We start from the raw sequence: 21,003 nt of genomic DNA on the forward strand, positions 1-21,003 counted from the left end.
TTCCTCATTTTATTATTAATGAATTATTTAAAAAATAATTAATTATTATAAAAGTTGATAGATTTAGTGCCACAGGTAAATATATATGTTTTTCCCTTTCTTAGAATTTATTTTGAAAAAAATAACAAAAATATTAATTAACGTAATAAAAAAATTAAAAATCAATATTTCTTTCAAATAATCACAAGAGCAGGGTGGAATTCGGTTAATATGAAATGAAATGACTATGATTCCAATTTTCTTTCGAAATATTTTAAAATTTCATTCCATTTTATTCTAAATATTTATTACGATTCAATAATTTTACGAGAGTTTGGTAATTCTAAAATTTTGAACTATAAACATATCAATCTTAAAATATATTATAAAAAATAAAAATATATAATTTTTTAACATTATGTGTTACAAAATAATATTTGAATAACATTTTTTACAAATACCATTAAAAAATTAATTGTTTTGTCAAGTACAATAAAAGAAAAGATAATACTTTTTCATTGATCACTTGGCAAAGATTCAAAAAAAATCGATACGAACATGATATATGAGTTGTGATTATGTGAAACTAGTTTCGTTTTTATATTTTGATTCTTTGGACTTTCAAGCCTACATTATTTATTAAGATTAAAATATTTCATTAAATTATATAGTTTTGAATAAATAAAAGTTTTTTCAATATTGAAATACCCCGAATTTTTATTTTCAGAACATTTTCCAATTTAATTTAACGAACCGACAGCCTGGAAATTGCTATTAATATTTTAGTGCGAATACTATGAGAAATCGAATCGAAAACCGATTGAAAAAGCCGAAACCGGTTGAAAATCGAAGATTTGGGCCGAATCGAACCGAATCGAACCGGTTCGACCCAAACCATCTAGAAACATCCTTTTCCCTTTATCTTCAACGCCTATCTCCTTCACTCTCACCATTTCTACGCCACCTCCAGCCCACCACCGCACCACCACACCTCCCTCTCTTCTTCTTTTTCTTCTTCTTTTTCTTCTTCTTTCTTTCTTTCCTTTTTCTTTCTTTCTTTCCCTTTTCTTCTTCCCTGCAACTGGGTCTGCGTCACTGCCAGCGACTGCAGCAGCTCCAGCAAGCCTCTGACCACCGGATTGCGCCTCTGCCGCCGCTCCAGCGTGCCTCCGACCACCGACAGCCACTGCTCTCCGATCCGGCACACGTGGCAATTTCCGATCCAGCAGAAATTCAACAAAAAAAATTATATTGGGAGGTTTATAAAATTCCGAAATGCGAGGACGAAAGCTGGAAGCATGGAGTGATAAAGACAGTCCTTTTAAAGGACAATAAAGAAATGTGAGTAGTGTTAGATAATTCGCTTCATCCGCCTGCATGCATGCATTCACGGCTAAATGTTATCATGCATTATTTTATTGAAGTGCCATATTATGATGCACTATTTGTTGATAGTAAAAATTGTTTGATTACTTGTGCTATGAATATACTGTGCCTTGTTTGTGTGGAATTGGGATGAAGTGGACCACCATGGGTTTGTGAGGACGGTCTGTGATATGGATCCTGAATATGATATGATATTGACCGTCGGCCGGGAAAATGGGAGATCGGCGCCCCCGTGTGCACCTGATGATATGGATTGTATGGAAAACCACAGGATGGCTTCTTGTTGTTGCGCACCTGATAATCTAGATTTGATTGTAGCCCGCAGGGTGGCCTCCTGTTGTGAGCACTTGATGATCTAGATTGGATGGAGACCACCGGGTTGCCTCCTGTGGGTATGGAAAAGAAAAGAGAGAATGGAAAAACAATGAGAGGACTGGTCAGTGAGGATTAGACCAGTTGGCCGTATGGGGGATCGGCTCCCCGGTGCACATGTATGAGAGGGCGAGCCATGTGTGAGGACGGCTCGTTGGGGTTTCAGGTGGTGCCACTGACTAATTTCCACGTGATGTGATTATATGAAGGTGATGATACTTGTGATTGCTGCTGTATTGCCATTTGTGTGACAAACTGCATGATCATATAATTAAACGGTAACTAGATAAAAATATTTAGCATCTGTGTGATTGTGTGGGGTGAGAGGGTTATCTAACCCTACTCATTGAGTTTGGCGCTCACCCCTGCCTACTATTTTTTTTCAGGTAATAGGAAGAAATAAAAGCCTTGTGGAGTTGAGACACTTATTGTAGAAGACTTTTAATGATAGAAATAACGATGTAAATATAAAGGTAGAGTTCCGCAATTGTATTCCAGTTGGGTTGTAAATAAATAGTAAAAGTCCATATTAAATATATGAACTGCATTTTGAGTTAATGGGCCTGAATCTATAATTATGAATAGAAGGTGAGATTTAAATAAGTTAGGCTTACTACGGGCTTCGGGGGCCTTAAGCCCACCCAGGTCCTAGTGCCGGTCCGGTCCATGGAAATGGGTCGTGACAAAGGTGGTATCAGAGCATAAGTTGGGCCGTAGGAATCAATTGTGGAACATAGGAAATTAAATAGAGAACTCCTATGTTGGGATCGGCCGTAACCAACAAAGGAGCTGTAGTCGGGATTGAATTCCATTTTAGTGCCGGTGGACGCATCGTGCACGAGGATGGAAGGAAATCTGTATGAAACTTAGGACGAGAATTAAAAGTACAGAAATAATAGGGAGTTATAAAAAGAGTCCGGGTAACTGACGTTTCTAAAATAAATACTTCGAGTTTTGCTAAATCCCCTCCATCTATTTTGAAGCAGAGGATCAGTTGGAAATTGGTGTAATGGTCTGATCACCCAGTACACCATGATTCGACAGGAGACACTGCTTCGAAAATTATTTGAAATTATTTAGAAAAGAAGTCGGAGTTTTAAAGATAATAAGAAAGTAAATTTATTTGAACTACGATTTGAGAAACATGTTTTATTATTTGCTTATTGGAAATTGTTTTGAAGTTGCAATTAATTGTTTGGTTTTCTTATTTTGTCGGCATGTCAAAAATTTATCTGATTTTAGAATTTTAATTATTTACAATGATTGCATGTTTGATTAAATTTTTATCATATTGTCTATCCCGAGGACTAAATTAGGCCTATAGAAATTAATACTGATAAGTTAATAATAAATAGTATAGAATATGAATCTGACTGAAAATGTCAATTAAGATATAGATTAAATTCTAGAAATGTTACTGTTAGGGATTAAAAAGTGAAAATGGTAATTTAAATTAAATCAAGGGTTAGAAAAGGAGGATCTAAGACAAATAATCATAATAGACAAGAAATCCTCAATTATTCAAGGCGAAACTTAAGAATATAAAAGAAAATGTTAAATGAATTATGTGCTTGAATGTGAAGAACATAATGTTAACTGAATAGGTCAAATTAATTATAGCAATATAAAATAATGTAAACATGATAAAGAAGCAGGTAAAACTTCCTCTGAACAATTAGTATGAAGGGTAAAATTTTGGGTGTTTTAATATAGAATTAAAGTCGTTAGTGAATAATTGGGCAAAAGTTGTGAAGTTAAAATTTGATTAATATGGAAAAGATTGACTAATAGTTAATAGAAATAATTACAAGCCATGAAATAATTATGAATCTATTATAATAAAATGAGCAATTAGATTGAATCGATAATAGACTTATGGAACTAATGTGTAACTAAGGGATAGTTGGTATAATCTAAAAAAATTAGTAAGGTGAAAGTTTAGTTTGTAATAAATTTATTAGACATTATATAATTAAGATCCTAGCACATGTAGGATACTTAAAGGGCTAGATTAAGTTCATAAATCTATTATAATAAAATGAATGTAGAAGATGGTGAATAACTTTAAATCACAAATGGGGAATGAATGGGGAAAGGAACGTGGATGCTGTAGGAAAGCTTAATAAATTAAGGAAATTAGATCGAGGTGCTAAATAAAATAAAAGTTAATAAATTTGGAAGAGAATAAAGGTCAAAGATAACTCATAATAATGAAATAGAGATTGAAAAATTAGAATAAAGAAATCTGAGAAGCAATGACCTTAGGATGGAATTAAATTTTGTGTAAAATAATGGTTTTACGCCTTAGATTCATGTACCCATCCTTAAAACTCTTTTACGGATAAGACTTAAATGAGGTTGGGTACACTAAGGAGATATGAAGGATAAAAGAAAGATTAAAATGAATCAAAAGGCTAAAGAATTTGGATAAGACTAGGGGATGTTAAATCTTAGAAAAGCCGATGATGATAATATGGTCAATTAATTTATCTACTGTGGAATACTAGAATAAATAATTAGAAACAAATTGGGAAAGAAGAAAAATTCAGATGCAAGAAATATACATATAAAAAAAAAATAAAAAAAAAATATATAATGATGATGATAAAATAAATAACTAAATAAATAAAGATAAAATAATAATATAAATATAAATCACTACTGAATATAACTTTTGGGAAAATTTAAGGTGTGGACCAATCTACTTGAGAGGCTAGTAATAGCGAAAGGAATAGTAATGATGGAGATTAGAATATTCTTGGTTTAAGAGGATCATTTAGGGATGAAATATGTAACATTAGACTGGAACTAGATGATTTCAGGATTGTCCTCGTGGAGATAGACAATTCATTTTTGTTAAATACCAAAAGGTTGTAGAAAATACAATGAGTATTGATTTTCAAACTTCATGAAAATATTTTTATACCACGATTGAGATTGGTTTAAAATAAAAGTAAATGCAAATTTCTATTAAAAGAATTTCAAGGTTTTGTATGAGTGACATACCGATGTTTTTAAAAGTGGAAAAGGAAAATTATTTTAAAAGTTTTTAGATAGTCAGTTACCCATAGGATGGTCCACCTAGGCTGTAGTTGTTAACTCATTCGTCAAATTTTTGAATAAACGATTAATCTACTGAAATAAATTCTTTCTTAAGAAAAAGAGATATGACATCAATAAAAGAAATGAATTTATTAAGGTAGAAATTAACTTGGTATAAGAGATACAAATTAGTGAAACTTTGAAAGAGGTATATTAAGAATTGAAATTTTAATACTATGCCTTTTAGACTACAAGGAATTGTGACAAATCAGAACTAGAGGAAAATTACTATTTAAATCTGAACCTTCGGATAGTTTACTTGATCAAAAGAGAATTATTTAAATTTTAAGAAATCCTTTGGAGTTAATAATAAGGTAAGACTTAACTTGTGACTTGAATTGAAAAATTGGAACTAATGAATTCCTTGTATCTGGTATGACTAATTGGTATTGTGATTATGTATAACTGATGAAAGGAAAATTTCATGGAGAAATTTCCAAGGAAAACTGAACCTATGTGGCTATGGTGATGATTGTTTTGCATTGAATAATATAAATATAATTAGATTCGATTGTGGGATTGGAATATAATTGTGATTTGAGGGGGCTACTGGATTAAGATATGATCTTTGGTTGGAATTGGTTTTAATGATGTCATAATGTGTAATCGCATGAATTTGATAAAGAGAAGAATAAATCTAATGAAAAGAAACTAGTGAAATGAACCGTGAGGTGATTGATAAGAATTTTGACATGTCAGCGGAAGGAGGAAAGACCTGAACTAAGTCAAATCTAGACAATCACATCATGTGGCCTTGTGCTAACCTGAGAAACTAGAGTTGATAAGGTTAAAGGAATAAATTAAAGGAAGTTATAAATACCTTGCTAGACTTAAATAAGAGAGATTAACGAACTAAAGACAGGTGAGATAGATAAGTTGATATTATATTTTAAAACTTTGATGAAAAGCGAAATAATTTGTTTATGTATTATAGATACTAATTAGAGATTTGTTATTAATTCATAATTAAGGCATGAACTGAAGTCTCATATAGAAATGAATAAATTATTTAGTTGACATAGAATTTGACGCCTATTTATTTGATGTACCATTTGGATGGTAAGGTAACATAAAGTTGGGACATAAGAAATTTCATTTAAGACTTTTATATATTGATAGGTATTAGGTAAAATGTAAATAGTTGGGGTAAGTAATAAATGTTAGGATGAAATATTGTTAATGAGATAAATTACTATTAATGATTAATAGTAGATGGAATAATTAAAAAGTATGCTTCAATATTCTTGGGAAGAATTAGTAAGCAACATACGTGAAATAGAGGATTGAAAAGCAAAAGATGTAGTATAGAAGGCAACTTTTAATGATACATGTTAAGATAATTTAAGGAATAAGTGGTAGATGTAAGTAAGGCGATTAAATAGAAAATGTGGGAATCCATATAGAGTAAGAAAACTAATAGTGCATCGGGTGTCCTTAGTAAATGAGCTATTTAAATAATTGCGCTAGTGTACCATAAAAATATTATAAGAATAGAACTTGTATAAAAAGAACCGATAGAGTGAGTTCGAATAACCCTGCGATATTATAGACAACGAAAATTACAAGAGATTTTTTTTCTGAAAATTTTGGATTAAAATAACAGTTTTGCAACCTTGATTAGTAAACGATTTAGTCGTAACATATATAAATTAAATGAATCAATTCTTATTATACATAAATTGAATTTTACATTGTTTTGCTTTTGTAAATATTATTACTATTACGCATTTATTGCACAACTCAGTTAATTAAAAGATATTGAATTAAAGACCGATTTTCTAAAGATTTCAGTAACTGTTCGATGATAGTATTGGAGATTTCGGAAATAAAGTTTCTTATAAGCTTCAACTAGGTGGTACTATATAAATTGAATGAAATTTTATTCTAAATATAATTATTGGCGGTAGAAGTACAATCATAATACCCCACTCGCTGCCTTTCTTCGATCTGTATTTTCGCTTTTGAGCTGTCTCCTTGGTATTGGAAGCCATTTCTTGTAACTTTAAACTTTCCCGTGCGTCCTTTCATATTCTTTCCCACTAGATTCAATTCGAGGACGAATTGTCTTAAGGGGGGGAGATTGAAATACCCCGAATTTTTATTTTCAGAACATTTTCCAATTTAATTTAACGAACCGACAGCCTGGAAATTGCTATTAATATTTTAGTGCGAATACTATGAGAAATCGAATCGAAAACCGATTGAAAAAGCCGAAACCGGTTGAAAATCGAAGATTTGGGCCGAATCGAACCGAATCGAACCGGTTCGACCCAAACCATCTAGAAACATCCTTTTCCCTTTATCTTCAACGCCTATCTCCTTCACTCTCACCATTTCTACGCCACCTCCAGCCCACCACCGCACCACCACACCTCCCTCTCTTCTTCTTTTTCTTCTTCTTTTTCTTCTTCTTTCTTTCTTTCCTTTTTCTTTCTTTCTTTCCCTTTTCTTCTTCCCTGCAACTGGGTCTGCGTCACTGCCAGCGACTGCAGCAGCTCCAGCAAGCCTCTGACCACCGGATTGCGCCTCTGCCGCCGCTCCAGCGTGCCTCCGACCACCGACAGCCACTGCTCTCCGATCCGGCACACGTGGCAATTTCCGATCCAGCAGAAATTCAACAAAAAAAATTATATTGGGAGGTTTATAAAATTCCGAAATGCGAGGACGAAAGCTGGAAGCATGGAGTGATAAAGACAGTCCTTTTAAAGGACAATAAAGAAATGTGAGTAGTGTTAGATAATTCGCTTCATCCGCCTGCATGCATGCATTCACGGCTAAATGTTATCATGCATTATTTTATTGAAGTGCCATATTATGATGCACTATTTGTTGATAGTAAAAATTGTTTGATTACTTGTGCTATGAATATACTGTGCCTTGTTTGTGTGGAATTGGGATGAAGTGGACCACCATGGGTTTGTGAGGACGGTCTGTGATATGGATCCTGAATATGATATGATATTGACCGTCGGCCGGGAAAATGGGAGATCGGCGCCCCCGTGTGCACCTGATGATATGGATTGTATGGAAAACCACAGGATGGCTTCTTGTTGTTGCGCACCTGATAATCTAGATTTGATTGTAGCCCGCAGGGTGGCCTCCTGTTGTGAGCACTTGATGATCTAGATTGGATGGAGACCACCGGGTTGCCTCCTGTGGGTATGGAAAAGAAAAGAGAGAATGGAAAAACAATGAGAGGACTGGTCAGTGAGGATTAGACCAGTTGGCCGTATGGGGGATCGGCTCCCCGGTGCACATGTATGAGAGGGCGAGCCATGTGTGAGGACGGCTCGTTGGGGTTTCAGGTGGTGCCACTGACTAATTTCCACGTGATGTGATTATATGAAGGTGATGATACTTGTGATTGCTGCTGTATTGCCATTTGTGTGACAAACTGCATGATCATATAATTAAACGGTAACTAGATAAAAATATTTAGCATCTGTGTGATTGTGTGGGGTGAGAGGGTTATCTAACCCTACTCATTGAGTTTGGCGCTCACCCCTGCCTACTATTTTTTTTCAGGTAATAGGAAGAAATAAAAGCCTTGTGGAGTTGAGACACTTATTGTAGAAGACTTTTAATGATAGAAATAACGATGTAAATATAAAGGTAGAGTTCCGCAATTGTATTCCAGTTGGGTTGTAAATAAATAGTAAAAGTCCATATTAAATATATGAACTGCATTTTGAGTTAATGGGCCTGAATCTATAATTATGAATAGAAGGTGAGATTTAAATAAGTTAGGCTTACTACGGGCTTCGGGGGCCTTAAGCCCACCCAGGTCCTAGTGCCGGTCCGGTCCATGGAAATGGGTCGTGACAAATATTAAATTTTGAAATCCACCAAAAAAATTGAAACTATTTTTCTCAAATTTAATATTTTATTATTAAAATATATAATTAAAACTAAAAATTAAAAATCGAGATATGAATTTCTATATCTTTATTACACATTCTATGTATCAGCCGACCACGGTCATTGAAGATTTGCTATCTAGAGACTGGACTTGTCAGCTTCAGCACACCTATAGAAAAGGACATTTCCGCGCTGATTTTCTTACTAAAATAGCCAAGAATTTCAATATGGAGACGCACTGGTTGGTGGAGCCTCCTGCGGGAATGAGTGGTTGGCTTATGCATGATGCAGCGGGTGTTGATTATCCCAGATTGTGTTTGTGACTTTTAGAACTGCTGCTCTCCTCCTTTTATCAAATAAAAAATAAAAAATAAAAAATTAAATACATTTCATTCCAAAATTTCATTTTAAATTGAAATTCAATTTAAAATTTCAACTTTGATTGAAATATTAATATTTTAAATCAATTTATTAACCAACACAAGAGCCTAATATGAATACTCATACGCTACCCTAGAGCGTTATATAACTATGCTAGTTTTCTAGTTTGGAATACGACTCCAAATGTATTATTGCATTTCTGTCAATAATATTTCTTCCACTTGAAGTTTAAAAAAAAAAAAAAAAAAAAAAAAAAAAAACATTGGCAGCCATTAGCCAACACATCGCCATCACCGTCAGTCTAATCAAGTTCTTTCCCTATCAGTAACCAAAAGACGACGCTGTCCGCTAGTCTCTGCAACTATATATAGTTAGCATATAAGCGCTACCAATCGACTTTCATCCCGTAGCTAAACTCTACTGAGTACTGGGCTTACAGGTTACATCTACAGAGCTACTGAAGAAGATGGCTCGAGGAGTAATTGTGGATGAGAAATTCTGTTTCAAAGAGGAAACCGACCTCACAGTCCACAAAACATCCATCTTCTTTCCCGGAGATGGATTCATTGTCTATGATCCCTACGGCGAAGTCATTTTCCGATTCGACTCATACGGTCCAAATTCGGAGCCAAAAGACGAGCTCGTTCTCATGGATGCCACCGGTAAGTGCCTACTCTCTCTTATTCGAAAGAAGCCGAGTCTTCATCAACGGTGGGAAGGGTTTTTAGGTGAGAGAAAGGAAGATGATAATCATATCCATCATCTTCAGGAGCCAGTTTTTACTGTTTGTAGATCGAGTATAATCGGACGGTCTAGACTGGTGGTGGAGGTTTGTAGCGATCCAAGTGAGGAGTATCAGATAGAAGGGTGTTATGCACAGCGACGGTGTAAAATTTACACTGTTTCATTGGGGGATTCGTCAAAGCAAGCTGTGGCCGAGATTAAAAGAAAAGTGGACCCCTCAACTCAGGTGATGCTTGATAAGGATGTGTTTTGGCTTTGTGTTAAGCCGGGGCTTGATGCTGCGTTTGCGATGGGATTGGTGCTTGTTCTTGATCAGATGTACGGTGATGATGATGGTGCGCGCCAAGTAGATGATCCTACCTGATAGCTTTTGGATCTTTTGAAATAGTCGTTGAGAAAAAAAAAATAAATAAACGAACAAAAATTTAAAATTACTATTTGTTCATGAATGTGTATTATTTAAGCCATTGTTTTAATGGAAGAATTTCAGTATGTTACGTGGACACTCCGAAATAGATGACGGGTGTGCTTGAAAGGAATAAACTGAAAACGTGGCATATTTCAAAATTTTCAATAAACATTAACCCTTGATCAACAAGATTACTCTTTTTAGATTCAAATTTGTTAAAATCTCAAATTTTCAACTAACAAAAATTTATTAAAATCTCAAATCGAATTGAATTTTTTGTGTGCCATGCTTGTTATGTAATCAAATTTCATAAATTTAAAGTCACCTAAGAATTTTTTTTTTTTTTTTTCGTTTTGTGAAGCTTACCACGCTAGAGGTGGATTTTTATTTTATTTTTTCTGTAGATTTTTATTTTATTTTATTTTATTTTAAGAAAGAGTAAATATTATCACAGAAGAGATTGCATAAGTACAAACAAATTACAGCCACAATTAACATGTTACAAAAAGAAAAAAAAAAACAAAACCTTAAACTGTTGCTAAAATGCATCCCAACGAAAAATTGTTGTCGAATCAAGATTCATGCAAAATAAAAAACACAAGACAAAGCAAAAAACAAAAAGCAAAAAAACACATGCTAAGGCGACCTACTTGACCAGGCAAATAAGGTGTAATCTCCAGCGAAAAGGGTTTCTCCGGCTATCGGTGCAACAACAAAGCGGGGAAACGGCGCTGCAACAGAGAGGAGAAGGAGAAGAAGCTGTTGTGGTTGCGCAAGGCGACCGAGGGTTTATAAAACCTATTTTTTTGCGATCAATTAAAAATTCGGTCACAATTTTTAATTCTGCGATGTCGTTTTATTGTTAGACAAATTGCAACCGACTTGCGATCAAAATAATCGGTCGCCAAACCATAGGTCACTAAGCCCTTGCAAATCGAAAACTAAATTTGGCGTTAAACTGCAATGCGTAATTTTGTGACGGACTTTGAAACGGTCGCAAATCCGTCGCAAATTCAGTCGCAATGGGGTCGCTAAATGGAAACCAAACTGACGGGAATTATTAGAGCTAGAATTAGTGATGGATCTACTTCCGGTCGCAAGTCTGTCGCAAATTCTATCGCCGTTTGGTCGCAAATCCGTCGGTCGATATTCAATCTCCCAATCATCGTAATTGGTCGTAATATCATCACAACATTGGTTGGTCGCAAAAGCGCATTTTTTTTTTTTTTTTAGTGATCCTTTCTTGTGATCAGTTAACGAACTTGGCCCAACAACTCAAAAGGCAACAAAAGAGGTAGTCCTATTCCATTTCCTTCTTGGTTCTGATCCTTAGCACCTACCCAAGTATCCTAGCAAGGCCATTCATTGAATTTGGGTACAAAAAAACTGAAAATTCCATTGGCAAGGGTAATGGGTGATGCTTCCTTTGCATAGCCATTTCGAAAGAGCGGGTAGCAGGGACATCAGACATGGACAGTATAAGTGGGAGAAACCGTGCAATGCATTGTCATTGATGTGTCAAAGGCAGTGATTGGTCATTCTCAGCACAGGAATGGATGGATTTTTACAATGATGTTCTTTCGGTCTTCTCTCCCCACTCTTTTTAATTTTAGACATGAGATTAACTTTAGTCTGAGATTCCATCTACAAATATTTTTCCACCGATCCAACTCTTTATCTTAATAAGATGGATTATTTATTTATTTTAATTTAAAAATATATAAAATTTTAGACAGTTATATGTCCACATGTTTATCTTAGTGAGTTCATATTCATTAAATTTTTCAATAATATGAACATCAAAATTACAAAATAAATATTTCTAAATTAAATTAAATAAATGACTCATCTGAAAAATATTTCTAACTCCGCCGCTGATGATAAGTGTAATATAATTTAAAAGCAAATATGATGTACAATTAATCGATTAGATTTTGGATCGAACTAGATTAAATTTAAAGCTAGAGTTTCATTTTTTCTTAAATCGAATCATATTGAAAATCGAACCACATGGTTTGGTTTGGATGATGGTTTCGATTTCAGGTAAAAACTAAATTTGTCGAACTTTTTTTGTTAAAGAGTGAACATAGACAACTAGATTAAAAAAATTATAAAGGTAAAAAATCTCTCTCAGAGTTTGCTTTTGAAATTTGAATGTAAATGAATAAAATAAAAAACAAACTCATTGATTGAATGAATAATAGAGTTATTACATATATAAGCTTAACAAATGTGTAGAGAAATGCATGTATGAATATTGGAGTGGGGGTGGGGATACTTACCTAAAGAGCGCTAGACTACCGTCTATATTCCCATCTTGTTAGAAGAAAAAACAGAAATATATCTTGTCTTATTCAAGATAGAACCACGTGAAAAAATAAAAATTGTTGCCTCATTTCCATCGTATTGCAGGCAAATCCACATAAAAAGACACGGAATCCTAATAGAAAAAGAAGAAATTGAAAGAAAGTGCAAGGTGAAAATAAGAAAGATCATTGCTTTGAAAAGGAGGGAGTGAATAAGTCAAGTGATGGCATAGGAGGAGGAGGAGGAGGAGGAGGAGGAAGGACAAGAAGGTGTCATAGTAGTTTGTGCCCATTGATGTACCTAAAGGGACGAAAATGAAGGAAGGGAAATATGCAATTGAAATGCATAAAGGGGCCAACTTTTTGTTGTTTAGTTTTTGACTAATTACAAAATTAAATAAATGAAAAAGAGAAAAGAAAACCAAAAATGACCAAACATACTTTCACCAAAAAAAATGAATTGATGAAAAAAATATGGTAATCTCTCTAAATTATTGGGCAAGGCAAAAGTTATGGGAAAGCAACTCTTTCTCTCTCTTTTCTTTGTACTGCTCCCCAGACAACAAAAAGAAGCCCCCATTGCAAACTGGAACTTGATTTGAAAGAAGAGGAAAAAAATAAGAACTGAAGTGACCCATCTATACGTGTAGTGTGCTCTCTTTATAAAACCTTAAATATCTCCCTCCTCTCTCTTTCTCTCTCTCTCTCTCTCTGTCTTTGTCTATCTCAACTATAGAGAGTTGCCGGCGGAGATGCCGAGGCCGGGGCCGAGACCATATGAGTGCGTCAGAAGAGCTTGGCATAGCGATAGGCATCAACCCATTAGAGGTTCCATCATTCAACAAATTTTCAGGTTCTAGGTCTTGCTTATTTTTACTTACTTTCTTAATCCAAGCTGTTTTTTTAATGTTTTTTGTTTCTTTTTTTGTGCATTTTGTGACTGTGCACCATGTGTTTGATTAGGGTCGTCAATGAAACTCATAGCGTCGCAACTAAAAAAAACAAGGAATGGCAAGAGAAGCTTCCTATTGTTGTCTTGAAAGCTGAGGAAATTATGTACTCTAAAGCTAATTCTGAGGTATTTTGGTTTCGGTTACAGATTTTTGGATCTTTGTTTTGTGTACTCTGTTTTTACACTTAGGTTGCATTCATTTGTTGCTTAGGCCGAGTATATGAACCCAGATACATTATGGGATCGTCTGAATGATGCTGTTAATACCATTATTAGAAGAGATGAGAACAGTGAAACCGGCGAGCATTTGCCTCCTTGTATCGAAGGTACTTACTTTTGATTCGCTTTTGTATTTCTTGGATCCAACTGAAAATTTATGCTTCTGGGCTGGTTTTTATGTTGCCAATGGGTTAAGACTCTAAAACTTTGATGGATTTGGATAAGCATGTGTAGTTTCAAACTTTATTTTGACTTGCAATTAGAAGTAGTTTCAAATACGTGTGTTCAAGGTGTTAAAGCATGCATTTTTGCCCAAATGTTGTTTAGCTGCCCTCAACCTAGGCTGCATTCCAGTTAGAGCTTCAAGAAGCCAACGACACAGTAATCCCAGGAGTTATCTCAGCTCGAGAGTGCAAGAACCTGCTTCGGCACCACTCAGAGTCTTGGAAAAAGCTAATGATAAACAATGCCCTCAGTTAACTTCATTTCAGTCCAGCAGTCAGATAAACTTTGCAAGAAGCACTGGGGCTGTGAATTCAGCATTTCCGGTTTCAGAATCTAACCTTCGTTTGACTGAGACTAGTAATGTTGCTGCTCCTTGCAGTTATCCTTTAACATACGAGAATACTTCTCCTGGTCGTATTCAGTTGATGACACAGGACACTAACAAACAACTGAACTTCGGTTCGGTTTACCCTTTGTATTATGGAAATAACTTTCACATCAAACAGCAGCGTTTGGTTTCCCAATTCCCAGAGAAGACGAACTCAAACAATATAGTTGTTGGTAAACCTATAAGCACATCAGTTAGAGAGCCTGCTGAAATGGGTGTCCTCCATGACTTTTTCTCCTGTACTGGTGCTGAAATTTCTGCCAAGAGTATCTCACATGCAGATATGGGGAATGGTAATAAGAAGCCATTGGGGACGCAATGTGATTTGTCATTACGGTTGGGTCTATTCGCTGACCCCTGTATGAGCGTGGAAAGGAATTCATTTCAAGAAACTGAAGATGATGGTTCAAGCAGTTCTCTTGACAGGGGTAAGTTTAGTGATTTTTGTCTACACAAGAACAAGGAGTTGCGTCTTTCTCCTAGTAGGAATACTGATATTATTTTTGAGTCCTGTCCAATTAAGCAGTCTTCAGTGGGAGAAGATGAGAATTTGGATACAACTTTCAGAAAGCGTAAGGCACCATTTAGTGACAATGTGGAGGATGGACAGTTTTGCTGGCAACCTGAGTTTCCTTCTAATCGGTTCATTGGTCGAATAGAAAGGCCAGGTTTGTAGACAATGTTTTCGTGTTGTAGTGTATACTCATCGAGATTCAAGATGTCTCAATTACGCTGGTCAATCCATTTTGCAACCTATTGGTATGTGGTTCTGATCACAGAGACTTACACACTAAGTTGCTTACTGTGAGACTGCAAGTCGGGACTTAGCAAAAAGGTGAATTGTAAATGAAATCTGAATTTGGTTCTTATGTTAATAGTTGGAGAACATACGAACTCAAGACACTGAATGACTATAACATCTAATTGAATTTGACTAGTTTATAATGAAATCAGTATCCCAATATGTTCTCTACATGAATAGCTTCTGTACCATGCAGAAATCACCTTGCCAAATTCCTAAGTGGATTAGCGCCACTGTAACAAGTTCACTAAGTTTTTGTTAATTCAGATGTTGGTCTCAACATTTATTGTAAGTTAGCTGCAGGCCATTATAAAGCTCTTTACATTGTTCCATGGGGGAAAAAAGGAAAAAAGGAAAAATAAGAGGTTCTTTTTCAAATAGTTATGTCCACTTAATGTGGTGGGTGTGGAAGATTTGTCCAATGTAATTTCCTGAAGAAAGGGCATGATTTTCATTGTTCTTATTTGGCAATTTTAGATTAGTAGGTGCCAGATAAGGTTCTGCAGGTTAATTGCCCCATGTGATGTGAATCGACTGTTGTTTTCCTTCTGTGTATATGTAAGAGCTTGGTTAGGTAACTAGCATGGAAACTCAGGATGTTTATATTCTGAAGAGCAGTCTAAATTCTGAAGCAGGCTGTCATGGAGAGAGAAACCACGTGAGAATTTGGAAAGGTATTATGTCTGTTGTTGCCTTGTTGGTTGTAAGCGTGATTGCCATGTGATTGGGTGTTTTACATTCCACTGACTAATTTGAGAAAGTTTAGTTGGTTATGATGTTTAACTGTGCGAACGGAAGGACTGTTTGCAATGGAAGAGGCAAAGTTGATGGAATGGTGGAAATAAGTGCTTTCTCAAAATCTTATGCAATGCCCATTTGAGCTTCTTTCCTTGACTCTAGGTAGTGAATTATTACTAGGAGCTATAACTTTCCCAGTTGATATTGTAAATGCACGTTTGCAGCTTAGTTTTGGTAGAGTTCATTATTGTTGGTAGTATGTATAGATGTAGAAGAAGAATACTTATGTGGAAAGCTCTTTCTTTTTGTGTACTTTTTATTAATTTTGTTTGCAATGTTTGAAGCTCTAAAAGCAATTATTTATGTTTTTACTTATACCCTTCCCTTTCTTGGGTTAAAGGAAGGTGGGTCTCTTTTCTGATGGTTTATATGAGCCAAAAGCATTCAATTTTACCTTCTAAATTCAAGACTTCTCAAAATATTAAGGTCAGTTGGTAACTAGTCATTTAAAATGATTGAAGTCTTGGAATTTGACCTTTTGTTTAAAATTTGTCTGATTTTACACTTGAAACTTTCAAATTACTAACTATCCAAATAGATCCGGCTGCTGGAGGGGTGTTAAGAGTTGTTTCTGTTGTAATGTTCTTACTTCTCACACACATGTTGAAGAATGAAATGTTCTCTGGTAGGGCTAATTTAAGAAAATTACGCTTGCTTTATAATATATTACTGTAAAATATAAATCTTTATAAAGTTTGAAATCATTGACTAAGCTTCACTTTTTTTCTTCATTACTTATTTTGGTTCCCCAATAAGGAACTTGTTGGTTGCTATGTTACCTCCAGCACAATTATTCTGATGACATTAGTTTGTCTGATTTTTACCTGCAGGCCTCGTTGTAGGGGTGACATTAGGGTAGTTAGACATAAAAATTGTGGTCCACAGTATGTGAAATATTACTTTTCCCTGAAATATATGGGACTGGCCTAACAGTTGAAGTATGTTTGTTGTTTTTGCTATTTGTTTCACAAATATATATGAAATTTTTTTTAATATATTTTTATTATTTGATATTTTAAAATAAAGAATAGATTGTTACAATAATAAAAGTGATTCTTTTTTTTTTTTCATCAATCTGTTTCCTAATATATATAAATTTGTAGCATAAAAATTCAAAAATCTAAAATTAGAAGCAAAATCATATCACACCAAAGGTGAGTAATTCTCAGTTTCTAATAAAAATTGAAGCAAACTGATTCATTTAGTTCAAATTTGCATAGTTATTTTAGAAATTCGGTTACTGAAAGATATGGATACATAAAATTATTTGATTTTCGATTTTGGTTCGGTTACCAATATAATTAATTGAATTTATTTTTAAAGTCAAAATAGTTAATTTGGTTTAGAATAACTATCTAAACTCAAATTATTTAAGATAAACCTTTTTTTAATAATGGTAGGGCACTTGTGGGTACTTATAACCAAATTCATTTAATACAGTGGATAATGGGTATGTAAAAATCTATATTTGTATCATACTCATAGCCGTACTTTCATTAAATGAATCGGAATGGAGTAGATATTTTAAAATGCTCGTTCTGCTTCCATCCTTAAGAATAATTGAATTCAAATTGATTTAATTCGATTTGAATCGATTTTTATATCATTTGGGTTTTGAATTCAATTACCATGAAAATATATTTAGATAGAGGGAATTAAGCTAATTAGGTGGTTAATCTCAAACTTTAAAAAAAATTTATGTATGTCATGTTTATATCTATACTATTTTGGGATCTAGATTTGGATATTATCTCTTTATTTTTTTTTTTAAATATTGATAATGATGGGAAGAATTTCCAACATAAAAAAAAAAAAAAAGAAAAGAAAGTCTACGATTTCTTTTCTTTTATCGGATGAGTTATACAATGGGAAAGTTGTGCGTAGGATGAAGCACATAGTGAATAATTTAGAAAGGACCCATTTGAACTAGTGCACATCACCTCTCCACACCCTCTGTCTCAATAAAAAATAAACATTTGGAGTCCACATTTTATCCTTCTTTTCCTCTCCCCCTTTTACCCCTACTTTTCTCCCAACCCCAACCCCCTTTTTTTGCTTGCACTTTGTCCAAATTTTTCTTGGCATCAATGAGCTATATATATAGATATATGCATGCGGTGTGCTTCAAGGCCTCATGCATGCTAGCTAGCACTTGAAGTTGAATTTTGATGCAAGTGGAAGCCAAGACACGTTCCTTTAGGTTAGAAAGTGTGTTTTACCATGATGATATCTGTTGTGGAATTTTTCTTTTTTGAAGTAATTAGTACATACAATTCTGACTGTATTGTTAGACGTAGCACATCAATCTTGAGTACCATTTATTTTCAAATGCGTGTATATATGTTATTTCCAATATTATTAATAAATTCTTGATAAAAGAGTTCAAAATGAACCTAAAGACATGTCTGAGGGGAAAAAAAAATTGTTTTTCAATATTAGTGCACCGTACTCGAAAGGATTATATTATTTTGAATTTATTGGTGTATAAAAGTATATATTTTTTTATTATGAACTTTTTTTTATACATCATAATTTTAAATAAATTCTACAATAGGGGTAGTATGGAGTATCTGTCTCTTTTTTTTCATAAATCATTTCTGTTCTTTCCAAAATTTAAACCTAAAACCTCTTAATGAAAATTTGAAGTTTTCATGATTAAGTCATTTTTTAATTACATGATGAAACACAAATATTAATTACATGATTACTCCATAAACAATCCACTAATACAAATACATCAAACAATACAATACAATCCACTCTGAACATTAAACACTCACAAAACAAACAGCGCAACAAATTAAATAGCAGTGAAGAAGAGGATAAGTATGGAGGAAATCAGAGCAACAGCCAAGGAAGTAGCAGCAACGGTGAACGATGGAGCTGCGGAGGGAGGAAGTGCCGGCGGTGCAATTCCATTTCCAACTTTGACAGCCACCTTCATGCCTTGTTCGCAGTGGTTGCCGACGGAGCAGACAAAGTAACGGGTCCCATTAGAGGCAAGAGGGACAATAACTCCACTTGTTACTATTACTATTCCTGTCTTTGTGCAGTTATTATATTCCTCTTCGTTTGCTACTTCTGTTGCAGTGTGTGTGCCAGTCCAGTTGAACACTGTAGATAAAATCAATTAATTAAGTTAAATTCTTATGAGCATAATAATAAAAATTAATGTAAATTAATTAGCATGAGCTTACAAAGGGAGTCTCCAATCTGAAATGTTTTGTTGTTAGCCCAATTCTCGTAGTAGCCAACTGAGTTGTTGGGAGGTACAGTCCATCCCAAATCGTCTCCTACTGTATATCTTGTAGCAGCATTTGCCCCTTGTAATGATACTATTATTGCCACTGCAACGATAAAAAATCCGGCAGAGCTCATACTCCGGCTAGCCATGATCGGTGTTAGTCAGGTTGGTCGCCCCTGAATGAAATATGAAACTGTAGCTTGCTCTTTAAAATTTGGAATGTAACTTGAGGAATGGGGAAGGAATGGCTGGTATATATATACTACATGGAATGCAAATTGTAAGGGACAAGCAACTTAGAAAGACTTGTTCCATTCAATTGTATCAATTATATTTTTTAAAAAAATAAAAGAATTACCACATTTTGAACACACTACGAAGTTGAATATGTCTTTGCAGAATTTTTCTGGTCAAAAAGTTATAAGATAGTTGTTAATTGATGAATGCTCATCATCGTTTACTAAAATTTTAGTTATGGTGACTATTAAATAATCATTAAGTATATAATTGTATCTTAAACTAAAATATATTGTATAATATAAATATTAACTAAACTTTGTAAAATAAAAATAAAAATTATTAATTATTTTTGAATAATTGTAAATATAATTATCACAAAATAATTCTATTAGTAATTGTTTCTATATGGTTGACATAGTTCATAATAAAATTATAAATTAATAGCAATTGATTAAAAAAAAAAAACTCCAAAATGTAATTGGAATAAAAATAAAAATTGATAGCAATTGGTTCAAATCACTATATATAGGGAACTTCAATTTTCACAAAGTAAAATTTCATAAGAGTTACTTCGTGGGAAGTAAGTATGATTATGTTTGGTAGACATATTGACTTCCTAAAAAATAAAATTATATTAATAAAATTTTACATATAAAAAATGTCATCAATAACCCTGCCATAATTTGAGTATATTAATTAAAATGATTCATTGAAAAAAATCTATAAACCACATTTTGTATATATTTGTCACCGTTGAACTTATCTTATATTCAATAGTATACAATTTTTTTACATGAGTGTTGTTGGCACTTGGAAAGGGAAAAAGATAACGGAGAGATATTGGTAGCATTAAAGTAAGGGTAAAATTGAATTTTTTTTTAAATTTCTACGGGTCAAGAAGTGCATTTTTTGGGTCGAGGGATAACTTACTTCTCGTACAATCAATGAAGTAAAAGTTTCAAAATTTTGAAAATTTTCATGTTTTTGAAAATCAAACAAAATGACATTCCTCGTTTTCTGAGAATTTAAAATTTCTAAACTAAGGTATCCCAACCGAACGAGTCCTAAGAATTAGATATGGACAATTAATCAACCAAAAACCTAGTTTCCTTCTCTATGAATCTTCTAATATCTAGTAGTATAAGTTTTGGTTGAAATTACGTGACAAAATCCTATCCGAAAAGAAAAAAAAGACAACACTTTTCATATGAACTTGGAGCAAATTGAGTAAATTATATTTGTATTGGCATCACAATAAGAAAAAGAAATTATTACTGAGAAAAATATCCACCATTTTACAACATCACAGCATGATAATCCAATAGAAAACACCAAATTGTACTAATTAATGTAATACATAGCCAAATTTAGTAATTAAAAGGAGAAAAACTGAATAAATATATATATGGTAGCAGAGGAGAATAAGAGAATTGAAGAATGGTGATGATTTGCAGAATTTGATGGTGGTGAGGATGGAATTCCATTGCCAACTTTGATCGTGACTTTTTGACCGAGTGAACAGTGAGTTCCTATCGTGCAGATAAAGTAGCGAGTGCCATTTGCAGGCAAATGGATAGTTACAGGACTTGTTTGATACA

General features: G+C 33.9%; 3 protein-coding genes and 2 long non-coding RNA genes across 5 annotated transcripts; 4 read left to right on the forward strand and 1 right to left on the reverse strand.

Annotated features, from left to right (window-relative positions):
• Positions 1-735: 735 nt before the first annotated feature.
• On the forward strand, positions 736-2,295 carry LOC149494111 (uncharacterized). Its single transcript, XR_016322289.1, has 2 exons — positions 736-1,320; positions 2,124-2,295. It is a non-coding gene; the product is annotated as an uncharacterized LOC149494111 (long non-coding RNA).
• Positions 2,296-6,781: 4,486 nt separating this feature from the next.
• On the forward strand, positions 6,782-8,536 carry LOC149494112 (uncharacterized). Its single transcript, XR_016322030.1, has 2 exons — positions 6,782-7,561; positions 8,365-8,536. It is a non-coding gene; the product is annotated as an uncharacterized LOC149494112 (long non-coding RNA).
• Positions 8,537-9,304: 768 nt separating this feature from the next.
• On the forward strand, positions 9,305-10,325 carry LOC105641311 (protein LURP-one-related 12). The gene has a single exon (XM_012225833.4). The coding sequence runs from the start codon at positions 9,545-9,547 to the stop codon at positions 10,184-10,186; it is 642 nt and encodes a 213-aa protein (XP_012081223.1). The 5' UTR covers positions 9,305-9,544; the 3' UTR covers positions 10,187-10,325.
• Positions 10,326-12,946: 2,621 nt separating this feature from the next.
• Positions 12,947-16,224, forward strand: LOC105641312 (uncharacterized). The gene is made up of 4 exons (XM_012225834.3): positions 12,947-13,390; positions 13,501-13,615; positions 13,701-13,815; positions 14,036-16,224. The coding sequence occupies exons 1-4, from the start codon at positions 13,290-13,292 to the stop codon at positions 14,995-14,997; spliced, it is 1,293 nt and encodes a 430-aa protein (XP_012081224.1). The 5' UTR covers positions 12,947-13,289; the 3' UTR covers positions 14,998-16,224.
• Positions 16,225-18,567: 2,343 nt separating this feature from the next.
• On the reverse strand, positions 18,568-19,405 carry LOC105641338 (stellacyanin). The gene is made up of 2 exons (XM_012225857.4): positions 19,119-19,405; positions 18,568-19,035 (listed from the first exon to the last, which is right to left on the reverse strand). Exons 1-2 carry the CDS (start codon positions 19,312-19,314, stop codon positions 18,722-18,724), a joined length of 510 nt encoding a protein of 169 aa, XP_012081247.1. The 5' UTR covers positions 19,315-19,405; the 3' UTR covers positions 18,568-18,721.
• Positions 19,406-21,003: the final 1,598 nt, after the last annotated feature.

This window comes from Jatropha curcas, chromosome 8 (genome assembly GCF_041381405.1).
Source record: "Jatropha curcas cultivar XTBG-Jc1 chromosome 8, XTBG_Jcur_1.0, whole genome shotgun sequence".
In the NCBI taxonomy this organism is placed as follows: Eukaryota; Viridiplantae; Streptophyta; class Magnoliopsida; order Malpighiales; family Euphorbiaceae; genus Jatropha; species Jatropha curcas.

Excerpts from the sequence above, each read along its gene's own strand:
- LOC105641311 (XM_012225833.4), top strand. The coding sequence starts at position 9,545 with ATGGCTCGAGGAGTAATTGTGGATGAGAAATTCTGTTTCAAAGAGGAA.
- LOC105641312 (XM_012225834.3), top strand. The coding sequence starts at position 13,290 with ATGCCGAGGCCGGGGCCGAGACCATATGAGTGCGTCAGAAGAGCTTGG. Across the intron at positions 13,616-13,700 it reads ACTCTAAAGCTAATTCTGAG|GCCGAGTATATGAACCCAGA; the intron begins GTATTTTGGTTT and ends TTTGTTGCTTAG. Across the intron at positions 13,816-14,035 it reads TTTGCCTCCTTGTATCGAAG|CTGCCCTCAACCTAGGCTGC; the intron begins GTACTTACTTTT and ends AATGTTGTTTAG.
- LOC105641338 (XM_012225857.4), bottom strand. The coding sequence starts at position 19,314 with ATGGCTAGCCGGAGTATGAGCTCTGCCGGATTTTTTATCGTTGCAGTG. Across the intron at positions 19,036-19,118 it reads TCAGATTGGAGACTCCCTTT|TGTTCAACTGGACTGGCACA; the intron begins GTAAGCTCATGC and ends TTTTATCTACAG.